The 14,540-nt window shown below is 38.7% G+C and overlaps 2 protein-coding genes across 2 annotated transcripts; both read right to left on the reverse strand.

Moving 5' to 3' along the window:
* Positions 1-393: 393 nt before the first annotated feature.
* On the reverse strand, positions 394-4,176 carry LOC131300126 (probable LRR receptor-like serine/threonine-protein kinase At3g47570). The gene is made up of 2 exons (XM_058325821.1): positions 1,333-4,176; positions 394-1,214 (listed from the first exon to the last, which is right to left on the reverse strand). The coding sequence occupies exons 1-2, from the start codon at positions 4,019-4,021 to the stop codon at positions 778-780; spliced, it is 3,126 nt and encodes a 1,041-aa protein (XP_058181804.1). The 5' UTR covers positions 4,022-4,176; the 3' UTR covers positions 394-777.
* Positions 4,177-10,940: 6,764 nt separating this feature from the next.
* LOC131300128 (probable LRR receptor-like serine/threonine-protein kinase At3g47570) lies at positions 10,941-14,540 on the reverse strand. Its single transcript, XM_058325823.1, has 2 exons — positions 11,745-14,540; positions 10,941-11,596 (listed from the first exon to the last, which is right to left on the reverse strand). Exons 1-2 carry the CDS (start codon positions 14,422-14,424, stop codon positions 11,160-11,162), a joined length of 3,117 nt encoding a protein of 1,038 aa, XP_058181806.1. The 5' UTR covers positions 14,425-14,540; the 3' UTR covers positions 10,941-11,159.

Genomic DNA, 14,540 nt, shown 5'->3' on the forward strand with positions numbered 1-14,540 from the left:
GGGAGTGGTGTCATTAGGAAACGACGCACAACGGAAGATCATGAGAATTGAGAAGGTCCGAAACGCTATTTTTAATTAGGGATTGGTTAGGTTAGTTATTCCTAGTATTTTGTAAGGGAATTTTTGGTAGAGAAAGTGTGGGAAACAAGGCCTTCATCTCCTCGGTTTTTCCTGTCATCGGAACTTCCATCTGCTGGTTCTTGGGTTGCCGTCTCTATATATGATATCTCCGCCGAGTCGAAGTCCGGCGGGTAACTTGTTCAAAACATATTCTTGATCGGTGGGGAACGAATGGGATATACAAAAACTAAACTGTCTCAGGAAAACATATTCAATCTGCGCAAGCCCAAATAACTAGCATTTGAACTACAAGTATACAAATGAGTTCACGCCCAAATAACTAGCATGTGAAAAGCAGAGACCAAAACCGTTTCCATCGAAAAAACACATCCGTTCCGAAGTGAGAGCGTTTCGAAAATGTTACTATTTGTTACCAAACCAATAAAGATGCTACTGGCACATTCCTAATGCCTTACTTGTAATTATTTATTGGTTACTTACATGTATACGGAATTAAATATGCACAACTATGACTACTTGAAAACTCAAAACTATACATGGGAAAGAACTTTCACCTTCTCTTTTATTCTTCTTAACTTACATGATTAACAAACCGGCCTGCATATTTGGCTTTTGGCCTTTCTAACAAAGTGATTGTGCTTCAAACCTTCCAAGCATCCTCCGCTGAGTCCATACCTCTAGTGGCACTCTTAGTAGCTATTCTCGAGACGTTCCTTCGCCGGTGAGTCGCATCCTCATTTGTCTCCTGCCATGGATACCTACTCCAAAAAATACTTCCTTTATTTTCATTAATCCGATGATCACGTCCTTGATGTTCATCCTTTCGCTAGGTGATTCCGCAGAACATGCAATGCCAATCCTCACAAGGGAAACTGAGCATTCTCTTATTTTGTCTCGTCTGACTCTTTCTTTCTGAGCATCATTTTCAGCTTCAATAGGTTCTACTAATAGCATGCGCGAATCAACAATCTCCATCACTCTCTCTGGCAATGCCTCCTTGCAAAATTCATGAAGGCTTTGTCTGATTGTAAACAATTCATCTGTCGGTCTTTTTCCTGTCAGCATTTCCAATATCAAAATCCCATAACTGTAAACATCACCTTCTGTAGATGTCCTTCCTCCAATTCCATATTCTGCATTTAAATAGTTAAGGAAATAAAAGTCATACCAAACAGAAGAAATGTAGGCTACTATTTAGAAATGTCTGATAGGGAAAAAAGAAAGAAGAAGAAAAATTAGTGATCTGCTAACCTGGCGCAACATAGCCTATAGAACCTTTGATTGCAAGTGAATTTGTTTGCCCGCCATCACTGTTACCACTGTTGATGGTGAGGAACTTGGCCAGCCCAAAATCTCCCACATGGGCAATCATGTCTTCATCAATGAGAACATTGCTTGGCTTTAGATCGCAGTGAACAATTGGAGTTTCACAACGGTGATGAAGGTATTCTAAGGCACATGCAACGTCGATTGCTATATTTAACCTTTGGGAAAGGCTTAAGATCCATTCTTGTTGCGGTGTATCCTCTCCTGAATGCAACCACTTCTCTAAACTTCCATTGGGCATGTACTCAAAAACTAGTGCTTTAAAATCATCACCTGCATGGTTTGTACTTGAACAAACTGTTATGATCTTAAGAAGATTTTTGTGCCTTGTTTTCCTCAAAGCTTCACATTCAGCCAAGAAGCTCTTCGAAGCTCCTCTTCGTTCAAGATTGAGCACCTTGATTGCAATTGGTTTAGCCCCTTCATGGAGAATTCCTTTGTACACGGTGCCAAAACTTCCAGCTCCAATTAAGTTTAATGAAGAGAATCCACCAGTGGCGTTAAGGAGCTGATCATATGAAACCCTCAAGAAATCATCTCCCATAACTAGTTGGGTGAGAGATTTGTTTTTCTGTTTTCTTTTCCTAAGAAAAGCAACCAAAAGTAGCACCAGTGAAAGACATGGGATTATGCAAGCAATTGGAACAATAATTTTGAAGCCAAGGCGATTCCCCTTCTTTATGGACTTTGGGCAAGCAGGTAATTGCATTTCTGCAATGCCTCCACAAAGCCCTTTATTTCCAACAAGTGAAATCGTACTCAAGTTTCCAAAGACACCTTGCAAAGGCACCTCACCAACCAAGTTGTTAAATGACAAGTTCAGATTCTTTAAAAGAACGAGGGCAGCTAGATCTTCAGGAATTTGGCCGGACAAGTTATTGCTCGAAAGATCCAGACTTTCTATTCCTTTCAAGGTGCTAAAAGTGAGAGGAATACTACCCTGAAACATGTTACCCTCTAGAAAAAGGCCTTCCATTTTCAAGCAATTTCCCAGAGTATTAGGAATATGTCCAGACAACTTGTTCTCCGCAACATCTAGTTCTTGGAGATTGTTCAATTTCCCGATTTCGAGTGGCAGGGCACCCTTAAAAGAGTTATAAGACAAGTACATGAAAGTGAGAGAGAAGAAAAGGCCTACTGTTTGGGGAATGGGACCCGTTAAGAAATTATGTGAGAGATTCAAGGTATGCAAGCCCAGGATGTTTTCAATACTTGAAGGAATGGTTCCGTTCAAGTTGTTCCCCCCAAGGTCTAGCCCAAATATTCGAGTGAGATTTCCAATGCTTTCTGGGATCGGACCGGACAATTTGTTTGTACTGAAAGATACTAGTTCGAGGTTTCTAAGCTTCCCTATTTCAAAGGGAATGACCCCTGAAAAATGGTTTTCTTCCAAACCCAAAGTATCTAAGTTGACGAAGTTTGAAATTCCCACGGGGATGGTTCCAACCAGCTGGTTCCTTCCTGCTCCTAAAAAATTGAGGTGACTCGAGAGATTGGCTATGGAAGTGGGTAAAACACCACCAAAACCATTTTCATAGAAACCAAATATTTGTAGCTTGCTACAGTTTGTTAATGAATCGATGAAGGTCAAGTCACTAGCATCCCCAGAACCTAAATTGTTTTTACCTAGATTTAGAACGAAAAGATTCTTCATCTTTCTCCCCAGGTCAAAAGGAACTCCCCCCGAAAAATTGTTATCTGATAGCTCAAGGTTTTCCATTCTAGATGCGTTAGAAAGAGAAGCTGGAATGGGTCCCCAAAATTGGTTATCCGCAATGCTAAAAAGTATCAGGTTGGGGAGTCTAAGACCAATATCTTGGGGTAAACTGCCTGTAAGTTGGTTATCTGCAACTACTAGCTGCATAAGAGTCGAGATATTATAAAGTGTGGGAGGGACAGTACCTGACAATTTATTAACACCAATGCCGATTACCCGAAGGTTGCTAAGGCGGCCGATGGAATGTGGAATAGTTCCTGTGAGACTATTCACTCCCAAATCTGTTCCTTGGAGGAGAGAGAGGTTACCGAAAGAAGGTGGAATCCCTCCGATGAGGTTGTTGGAGACAAGGCGAAGATGAGTGAGCTTGGAGAGAGAACCAAACGAGGCTGGAATTTTTCCAACTAGATCATTAAATGGTAATTCAATGACCCTAAGGGAGTTTGAAAAATTGGTTGGAATTTCCCCTTGGAGAGAATTGCTACTGAAATTCAAACGTCGCAGCCTGAACAAGCGGCTGAGCTCCAAGGGGATTTTTCCTTGGAATCTGTTTTCGTGGAGGTAAAGGGATCTGAGGAAAGAGAGGTTTCCAATGAAAGGTGACATGGTTCCCTTGAGACTTTTGCCCCTCAAGTCCAGAACCACTACTCTCTGATGCTTGCGACTGCACCTTACTCCGTCCCATTTGCAGAGATTGAAAGAATTGTTCCAGGAACTTAACGAGCCAAGCGGATCCTCGGCTATAAGTTCCTTGAACGAAAGCAATGCTAGTCGATCTGTTTCATTGCTCAATCTGCAGGCAACTTGTGTGTGAGTGGTGAAAAATAACACCAAGCTGAGTAGCTTGATCATGTGAATTAACTGAGATGACGAGATGAGTGTCATCAACTTTAGCATTCTATATAAACAAGGGGATATTTGAATTACTAAGGAGAAGAAGAAGAAGGTTGCTTCCTTCAAGGTATGCCAATACTACAATGTATAATGCAAAGATATTCAAGTATAGTCTCCTCCTCTGCTTGGCGAAATTACCACAAAACCCCACAAACCAAAGCAAGCTAGTGTTTAAAAGGTAGGGGTATTTCGGTCCAATCCAGCCTCCTTTAGGCATGCAAGCGTGGATAAAGACTCCTCTTTCACCGTAACAGTCCAAAGACTTGACTTGCAATGCAGATTGGAAAAGGCCATGCGATGAAGTCCTCGTAATTACTAGTCGCACCATGTAGATTGGGAATCTCACTTATCAATATGACACGGCATGTATGTATTGGACACGCCATATATAGCGAAGTGTCCAACCAAAGATTTTGTATCATCGAGACCAATTAGAAAATTGTTTAAGAAGTTCTTTGCAACCGTAAAGATTTAAATCATGATACAGGTGAAGGACCGAAGGCCGGGGAGTTCATCAATGATTTGGAGGAAGAAGATTTTTGTTTCATTTCTTTTCTCATCATTTCACAACTGTAACTATAGTTTTATTACTTTATTGCAATACCAAATGTGGAAGTAAGGAAAATTTACAAGATTTCATCGATTTGAATATCAATGTTATAGCAAAAAGAGAAATAAAAAGGTAAAGTACTGAACCAAAATTCCAAATGTCTTTTTCTCTAGGGGTAAATTTTGCTAACCCCCATTGTTACTTATTCATTAAAATTTGAGACAACATTACATATAGAATTCTTACACTAGGACTGTGCCTTGATCATGTATTTAAGAAGAAATTGCCTCGAAAAAACTGAAAAGTGATGAGAAATACTCCATATATAAGAAGATTTTTTTTCTTTAATCGAAGAAATATAAGGACATGATAGTGAAAAAACTAAAGTAATTTATCAGTTTGGTTTTTTTTTTTTTTTTCTTGTTGTAAATCTCTTTGCAAATACCTAGCCAAGTGAAATGCAGCCTTAATTTTACGTAATTAAACTCCAAAATACACTTAAATCTGCAATAGTTTCGTATTAGGGGATGCTTAAAAGGTAAAATGGTAATTTTGTGGCCTTATGCCTTAGTGTTAAAATGGGTCAAAATGAATTAATTCAATACTCCGAGGGAGTATTATGTAGTTGAGATTTTTTATTTTAGTTAGAAATATATAGGGCCTAGCTCACACAGCTGGAATGCAAGCACCTTATGTTCCTTTCTGGAGATGACTCCTCTTCCACAGTAACAACCAAAGACTTGACCTTCATTTTCCTGGAAATGTTAGTTTTTGGAACCATTCAATGAACTCCATGTAATATTAGCATGATGATGCAATTTTCCAAAATAGAAAGAAGACCTCTGTTTTCCCTGTCCAAGCACGCGAAATACAAGATTTAATAGTCAATTAAGAATATGAGTGCTGTTTGGGGTATCCCAAATGGAGCACTTGGACCATATTCATGTGGTTTCATTGTGCTCATTCTCTTTGCTATCTTTGATCTTTGTTTTTGGAATTGTGTCCTATGTACCGTTCGGTATGGGCTAGGCTAGCCTTTGTTAGGTATGGGAGTTGTTTTTTGGTTAATCTTTTCTGGGGTTCGTCTTGTGTTTGTCTTGGGAACTCTCAAGGTTATACCCCAGGTCTTTTGTTTTTTCGGTTGATTTCTTAATGGACTTACTTATCCAAATTAAAAATGATTTCATATTAATTCAATGAGGATGTCAAAATGAGGCTTTATAGCTTCGGAACCTATGATGCACCAGCACCACACGGCATCATAGGTATGGGCGTCCAATTGGAGTTATTAGATTTTAAGAGTGACCTTGAGACATGAGACATGTATGGGGACATGTTGGGAGTCACCTCGTCATATACAAAGTACTTGAAGCATATGCATGAAAAACCTTAAATTTGAAGCTTTTTTCATCTTTAGTGAATATATACGTAACTAAAAAGTACACACATTCCATCACAATATTATGATTTTCTCTCGAAACTAGCTGGTCGCCAACGCCTAGCCGCCCCTCGGTTAGACTGAGTCCTGTCTTCCAATGAAGAGCCAGTGGATAGTGTGGAAAGGCCAAAAGGGGCCCAAGTTCAAGAAAACATGCGGTAAACAAACTGTACATTGATAAGCATATACAAAGATACTGATGTATTGTTAAAACCTTGTTATTAGCCGATAGTGGTGTCACGGGAACTGTGGACGCTAAAACTACACATATATGATTAGGATTAGACCGTTCAGCGACGCAAGGAACTAGCTCCTGACTCTAGCTCACATTGGAATGTAAGCACCTTATTTTCATTTCTGGAGATATTTAATTAATTCCTCCGTCATGGTAACAGCCAAAGACTTATAGACCTTTCATTTTCCTGGAAGATGTGAAATTGGGAAGGTCCATGCAATGAAGTCCATGGAATGGAATACTGGGTAGTACAATAATGCAGTGTCCAAAATTGACTTGAAGAAAACCTCTGTTTTTCCTATCCAAGCATGCAAAATACAAAATTTAATAGTCAATTAAGAATTTGTACGCTGTTTGGGGTATCTCAAAACACCATTTAATTGGTCCATAATGTGGTTTCTTGTTGCTTGATTTTTTCGCTATACTTGGTCTTTGTATTGGAACTGTGTCTTATGTACTGTTGAGCAGGAGCTGGGCTAGGCTAGCCTTAGTTACTACCCAGTTATTATAAACTAAACATTATTATTTTGATGGTTGGATTCCACCATCTTTTAGTAAATTGAAAGTTCTCTTTATCGATATATTATAGGTCTTTATCTGATTTCAAATGAGGGAGTTGCGAGCGTTTTACCGAAATGATTTAGTTTTTGACTTACTGAGGGTAAATTGGTCATATATTTATATATACAAAAAAATATTATAGACTCCAACTACTAGGGTTGGAATGTAGATTCAACAAGCTTTTTAACGGTTCTAACCTGGTAAAAAACGGAGTTTGGGAGTGTCCGGAACAAGCTCATAAAGTGTGAGGAATCTATGGAGCTTTGTGCGCCCCAGGAGCAATTCAATGCGCCCCACGAGCCGTTCATTGCGCCCCGGGAGGGTAAATTGGTCATATATTTATATATACAAAAAAATATTATAGACTCCAACTACTAGGGTTGGAATGTAGATTCAACAAGCTTTTTAACGGTTCTAACCTGGTAAAAAACGGAGTTTGGGAGTGTCCGGAACAAGCTCATAAAGTGTGAGGAATCTATGGAGCTTTGTGCGCCCCAGGAGCAATTCTATGCGCCCCACGAGCCGTTCATTGCGCCCCGGGCGCATCATCGCAATTTCAAAACTGACCAAACTTTGCGGTCTTGCCATGATCACTCCCAAACTCCAATTTTCACGTGGTTTGAACTGTTAAAATGTCATCTAGCCTACTTTCTAACTAAATTAGTTTGTTAAGGCATTAGTTCAATTCTTTAATTTCTATAGTCTACTATACTCCTCTCAAAAGAATTGTTGATTCCTGAACAATCCCCATGTCTTCCCATTAGTCTTTCCCCAAGTCTTGCTAATTTACTAGGAAAAGATTGGTAGATTGTGATGGAATGCTCTATCAGTCTATCTCGGTGGATGTGGCTTGACTGGGGAAAAAAAAAAAAAGGCAAAATGTGAATGGAGGACTTGAAAAAACTCCAACCCTTCAAGAGGGTTGAGTGTTAATTCTACGGCAATCGCTTTATTTTGTGGACTTTTCTATGGTGATCGAGATGACAGTAACATGTTGTGTCATGGTGGAAGACTCTGTTTCCTCTTCCTTGTTGGACTTCAAAGTTTGACAAAAGGGCAAGGAAAATTAACTCCTCCTTCAGCTTTCCTTCCTTCTATCTTCTCTCTCACACAATTAATCAATATTTCTTTCTGTTTTTTCAACAAATAAGAAGAATACACTTCCCTTTAGTTTCTCTTTTACTTCTTTTTAATTTTCTCCGCCATTCCACATTTTCCAAAAGAGCTGAATGGTTTTCTAGCTTGTACACTATCTCTAGCCGTAGTTAATACAAATTTGTTCTAATTACAGGAATATCTTATTGCTATTTGGGATAATACAGAGTATAAATTCGGACAGATAACCATATCTTTTAATTTTATTGAATTTGTAAAGAGTACAAATTTGCATGGATAAGCTTTTGGGAATGAGAGAGCCTTTTTCGTTGGCTTTATAGCAATTATACCCATGGAGTTAGTATCCATATCATTTTTCATATGAGTATTGTTGTAATGAACACCTATAACGTCCATTATTTAATTTGAAGAGATAACGTTATTTTTTTACTTTGTTTTGGGGATATACAAAAAGATAACACACGTCATCAACTATTTTGTACTAATATAGGAAAATTAAAAATCTTACTTTCATGTCATCAACTATTTTGTACTAATATAGTTTTTTGGTTCTTTTTTGAAAGATACAAAGATTTGACTTGCATAAATAACGTTATCTTTTTCTTTTTTTTTCTTTTTCTATTTTGGAGAGAGAAAATAGACATATAAAGTTACTTGTATGTTTTGTGCGTCATACATATAACGTTATCTGTTTATTTTTATTTGTGTTATTAGGATGACAAAGTAACACATATAAGAGTACTGCTTGTTCTATGTCGCACACATAATGTTATCTATTTGTTCTATGTCACACATATTTGTGTTATTGGATAGGTAACCATATCTATTGATTTTATTACGATTATACATAGCACATAACCTTATCTGTTGGTCTTTTAAAATAATACAAAGTATAAATTTAGACAAATAACCATATTTGTTGGTCATATTACCACCTACTTCGTAAAAGATAACCTTATCTTTTGGTCATTTTTGAAATAATACATAGTATTGATTTGGATAAATAACCATATTTGTTGGTTTTATTTCGATTTGGGATTAAAGAGAGGATAATTAACTTTATTTGTTTCAGACAACAAAGAGTATGAAAATGGACAAATAACCATATCTGTTGGAGAAAAACTATACAAATTGAGTTGTATTTTAGTTTAGTGCCACACATAAACAACTTGGATATAAATTTTGTCTGAAGTCCAAAAATTAGGAGATACAGACCTATTTAGCCTGGGTTAGATTCTCTTAAGGGCTCTGTCCAAATCACGAAAAATTACTAATACTACAGATTTTTCAGTTTTCCACTCATGCTTATTGCTAATCAGTAATCACCAAATAAGAGTTCCTTTTCAGGTTTACTTTTATAAGCCCAAATTCAATCTAAATGTGGGACACACCTAGCACCTCTGTGTCCAACGGAGAAGAATTAGTAGTTCACTTTAAAACAAGGAGAATTCCGGCCGAACACCCCCAGCTGCCTTCTTTCCCCTGTATATCTACATCTCAGATCGTGGGCGTCGAAGCTTCGAGGAGGCGATGCGAGACCTCAGCTTCGAGAGAGCTTGATTGTCACCCGCGCCGGCCCCAGCTTCAGATCCGAGAGAGAGAGAGAGAGAGAGAGAGAGAGGATCCAAGCATGCGAAATACAAAATTTAATAGTCAGTAAAGAATTTGTACGCTGTTTGGGGTATCTCAAAATAACATTTAATTTGTCCATAATGTGGTTTCTTGTTGCTTGTTTTTTTCGCTATACTTGGTCTTTGTATGTGTCTTATGTACCGTTGAGCATGGGCTAGGCTAGCGTTAGTTACTACCCAATTGTTATGAACTAAACATTATTATTTTGATGGTTGGATTCCACCATCTTCTAGTAAATTGAAAGTTCTCTTTATCGATATATAATACTCCGTAGGTCTTTATCCGATTTCAAATGAGGGAGATGCCAGTGTTTTATTGAAATGATTTAGTTTTCAAATCACCGAGAGTAAATTGGTCATATCTTTATATACACAAACAATTATAGACTCCAACTACTTGGGTTGGTAATTAGACTCAACAAGTTTTTTAGCGGTTTTAACCTTGCAAAAAACGAATATCAGGAGTTTCCGAGACAAACTAGCAAAGTTTGAGAAATTTGTGGAACTTTGTGCGCCCCAGGAGCAAGTCTATGCGCCCCAGGTAGCTATAATAGCTAATATTCCTTTTTGCTACTCTATTATACATGCTCTAATAGAACAACAAAATAAAAAGGGAGGAAAAACTCTTTTGCACTTTTCCTTTGTTTATTTTTGAAAATTTATATATTTATGTACGTGTAGGCCTTTTTTTAGTTCATATATATAACTTTTGGTTAGCCTAGGGCGGAATAAATTCTTGGTTCCGCCCTTGTTCGTCATGATCTAGAACAACATTTTATCGGCATTTAGAGACTGCTTACCGTGTGAAATGCTGCGCCAGAAAGAGTTTCTGGAATATGGGCAATGGTGGACGAAGGAATTTTGATCGATCGTCGCAAGGGGGTCGTCAGTAGAAGTGATTCTGGAGGGGGTTTCCAGAGACATTTTCACTGCTTTGGTCGGGAGGCGCGGGAGTGGTGTCATTAGGAAACGACGCACAACGGAAGATCATGAGAATTGAGAAGGTCCGAAACGCTATTTTTAATTTGGGATTGGTTAGGTTAGTTATTCCTAGTATTTTGTAAGGGAATTTTTGGTAGAGAAAGTGTGGGAAACAAGGCCTTCATCTCCTCGGTTTTTCCTGTCATCTGAACTTCCATCTGCTGGTTCTTGGGTTGCCGTCTCTATATATGATATCTCTGCAGAGTCGAAGTCCGGCAGGTAACTTGTTCAAAACATATTCTTGATTGGTGGGGAACGAATGGGATATACAAAAACTACACTGTCTCAGGAAAACATATTCAATCTGCGCAAGCCCAAATAACTAGCATATGAACTACAAGTATACAAATGAAAAGCAGAGACCAAAACCGTTTCCATCGAAAAAACACATCCGTTCCCAAGTGAGAGCGTTTCGAAAATGTTACTATTTGTTACCAAACCAATAAAGATGCCTTACTTGTAATTATTTATTGGGTTCTTATTCTTCTTAACTTACATGATTAACAAACATACATGATTAACAAACCGGCCTACATATTTCGGTTTTGGCCTTTCTAACAAAGTGATTGTGCTTCAAACCTTCCAAGCATCCTCCGCTGAGTCCATTCCTCTAGTGGCACTCTTAGTAGCTATTCTTGAGACGTTCCTTCACCGGTGAGTCGCATCCTCATTTGTCTCCTACCATGGATACCTACTCCAAAAAATACTTCCTTTATTTTCATTAATCCGATGATCACGTCCTTGATGTTCATCCTTTCGCTAGGTGATTCCGCAGAACTTGCAATTCCAATCCTCACAAGGGAAATTGAGCATTCTCTTATTTTGTCTCGTCTGACTCTTTCTTTCTGAGAATCATTTTCAACTTCAGTAGGTTCTACTAATAGCATGCGCGAATCAACAATCTCCATCACTCTCTCCGGCAATGCCTCCTTGCAAAATTCATGAAGGCTTTGTCTGATCGTGAATAATTCATCTGTCGGTCTTTTTCCTGTCAGCATTTCCAATAACAAAATCCCATAGCTGTAAACATCTCCTTCTGTAGATGTCCTTCCTCCAATTCCATATTCTGCATTTAAATAGTTAAGGAAATAAAAGTCATACCAAATAGAAGAAAGGAAATAAAAGTCATACCAAACAGAAGAAATGTAGGCTACTATTTAGAAATGTCTGATAGAGAAAAAAGAAAGGAGAAGAGAAATTAGTGATCTGCTTACCTGGCGCAACATAGCCTATAGAACCTTTGATTGCAAGTGAATTTGTTTGCCCACCATCACTGTTACCGATGTTGATGGTGAGGAACTTGGCTAGCCCAAAATCTCCCACATGGGCAATCATGTCTTCATCAATGAGAACATTGCTTGGCTTTAGATCGCGGTGAACAATTGGAGTTTCACAACGGTGATGAAGGTATTCTAAGGCACATGCAACGTGGATCGCTATATTTAACCTTTGGGAAAGGCTTAAGTTCCATTCTTGTTGCGGTGTATCTTCTCCTGGATGCAACCACTTCTCTAAACTTCCATTGGGCATGTACTCAAAAACTAGTGCTTTAAAATCATCACCTGCATGGTTTGTACTTGAACAAACTGTTATGATCTTTAGAAGATTTTTGTGCCTTGTTTTCCTCAAAGCTTCACATTCAACCAAGAAGCTCTTCGAAGCTCCTCTTCGTTCAAGATTGAGCACCTTGACAGCAATTGGTTTATCCCCTTCATGGAGAATTCCTTTGTACACGGTGCCAAAACTTCCAGCTCCAATTAAGTTTAATGAAGAGAATCCACTAGTGGCGTTAAGGAGCTGATCATATGAAACCCTCAAGAAATCATCTCCCATAACTGGTTGGGTGAGAGATTTGTTTTTCTGTTTTCTTTTCCTAAGAAAAACAACCAAAAGTAGCACCAGTGAAAGACATGGGATTATGCAAGCAATTGGAACAATAATTTTGAAGCCAAGGCGATTCCCCTTCTTTATGGACTTTGGGCAAGCAGGTAACCGCATTTCTACAATGCCTCCACAAAGCCCTTTATTTCCAACAAGTGAAATCGTACTCAAGTTTCCAAAGACACCTTGCAAGGGCACCTCACCAGCCAAGTTGTTAAATGACAAGTTCAGATTCTTTAAATTAACGAGGGCAGCTAGATCTTCTGGAATTTTGCCGGACAAGTTATTGCGTGAAAGATCCAGACTTTCAATTCCTCTCAAGGAGCTAAAGGAGGGAGGAATACTACCCTGAAAAGTGTTACCCTCTAGAGAAAGGCGTTCCAATTTTAAACAATTTCCCAGAGTACTAGGAATATGTCCAGACAACTTGTTCTCCGAAACATCTAGTTCCTCGAGATTGTTCAATTTACCTATTTCGAGTGGTAGGGCATCCATAAAAGAGTTATAAGACAAGTACATGAAAGTGAGAGAGAAGAAAAGGCCTATTGTTTGGGGAATGGGACCCGTTAAGAAATTATCTGAGAGATCCAAGTAATGCAAGCCGAAGATATTTTCAATACTTGAAGGAATGGTTCCGTTCAAGTTGTTCAGATCCAGGTATATCTCTAATATTTGAGTGAGATTTCCAATGCTTTTTGGGATGGGACCGGACAATTTGTTTGTACTCAAAGATACTCGTTTGAGGTTTCTAAGCTTCCCTATTTCAAAGGGAATGACCCCTGAAAAAAGGTTATCTTCCAAACCCAAAGTTTCTAAGTTGACGAAGTTTGAAATTCCCGCGGGTATGCTTCCAACCAGCTGGTTTCGTCCTGCTGATAAAATATTTAGGAGACTTGAGAGATTGGCTGTGGAAGTGGGTAAAACACCACCAAAACCATTTGTAGAGAAACTGAATGATTGTAGCATGCTACAGTTAGTTAACGAATTGATGAAACTCAAGTCACTAGCATCCCCAGAACCTAAATTGTTTTCACCCAGATTTAGATAGAAAAGATTCTTCATCTTTCTCCCCAGGTCAAAAGGAACTCCCCCTGAAAAATTGTTTTCGGATAGACTAAGGTATTTGATTCTAGATGCGTTAGAAAGAGAAGCTGGAATGGGTCCCCAAAATTGGTTAGTCGTAATGACAAAATTTTCCAGGTTGGGGAGTCTAAGACCAATATCTTGGGGTAAACTGCCTGTAAGTTGGTTATTTGTAATGCCTAAGCGCCTGAGAGTCGAGATATTATAAAGTGCAGGAGGGACAGTACCTGACAATTTATTCGATCCAACGCCAAATGTATCAAGGTTGCTAAGGCGACCAATGGAATGTGGAATATTTCCTGTGAGACTATTCCTTCCAAAATCTACACTTTGGATGTGAGAGAGATTACCGAGAGAAGGTGGAATCGCACCTTTGAGGTTGTTGGACGAAAGGAAAAGATCAGTGAGCTTGGAGAGAGAACCAAACGAGGTTGGAATTTTTCCAACTAGATCATTAAATGATAAATAAATGATACTGAGGGAGTTTGACAAATTGGTTGGAATTTCCCCTTGGAGAGAATTTGTACTGAAATTCAGATGTTGTAGCCTGTACAAGCGGCTGAGCTCCAGGGGGATTTTTCCTTGGAATCTGTTATCCTGGAGGTAAAGGGATCTGAGGAAAGAGAGGTTTTCCAAGAAAGGTGACAGGATTCCGCTTAGACTTTTTCCCCTCAAGTCCAGAACCACTACTCTCCGATGCTTGCGACTACACGTTACTCCGTCCCATTTGCAAAGATCGAGAGAACTGTTCCAGGAACTTAATGAGTCAAGCGGATCCTCATCTATAAGTTCCTTGAATGAAAGCAATGCTGATCGATCCGTTTTGTTGCTCAATTTGCAGGTTACTTTTGTGGCAATGGAGAAAAATAAAATCAAGCTGATGAGTAGCTTGATCTTGTGAAATAACAGAGATGATGAAATCAGCGTCATCAACTTTAGCGTTCTATATGAACAAGGGGATATTTGAATGAAGAAGAAGAAGAAGGTTGCTTCCTTCAAGGCATGCCAATACTACAATTTATAATGCAAAGATATTCAAGTGTAGT

The sequence above is a fragment of the Rhododendron vialii genome, chromosome 9a (assembly GCF_030253575.1).
Source record: "Rhododendron vialii isolate Sample 1 chromosome 9a, ASM3025357v1".
Taxonomy (NCBI): domain Eukaryota; kingdom Viridiplantae; phylum Streptophyta; class Magnoliopsida; order Ericales; family Ericaceae; genus Rhododendron; species Rhododendron vialii.

Bases quoted from the DNA above. Each gene is read 5' to 3' on its own strand.
- LOC131300126 (XM_058325821.1), bottom strand. From the start codon at position 4,021: ATGCTAAAGTTGATGACACTCATCTCGTCATCTCAGTTAATTCACATG. The intron at 1,215-1,332 runs GTTAGCAGATCA...ATTTAAATGCAG, and splicing joins TATAGGCTATGTTGCGCCAG to AATATGGAATTGGAGGAAGG.
- LOC131300128 (XM_058325823.1), bottom strand. From the start codon at position 14,424: ATGACGCTGATTTCATCATCTCTGTTATTTCACAAGATCAAGCTACTC. The intron at 11,597-11,744 runs GTAAGCAGATCA...ATTTAAATGCAG, and splicing joins TATAGGCTATGTTGCGCCAG to AATATGGAATTGGAGGAAGG.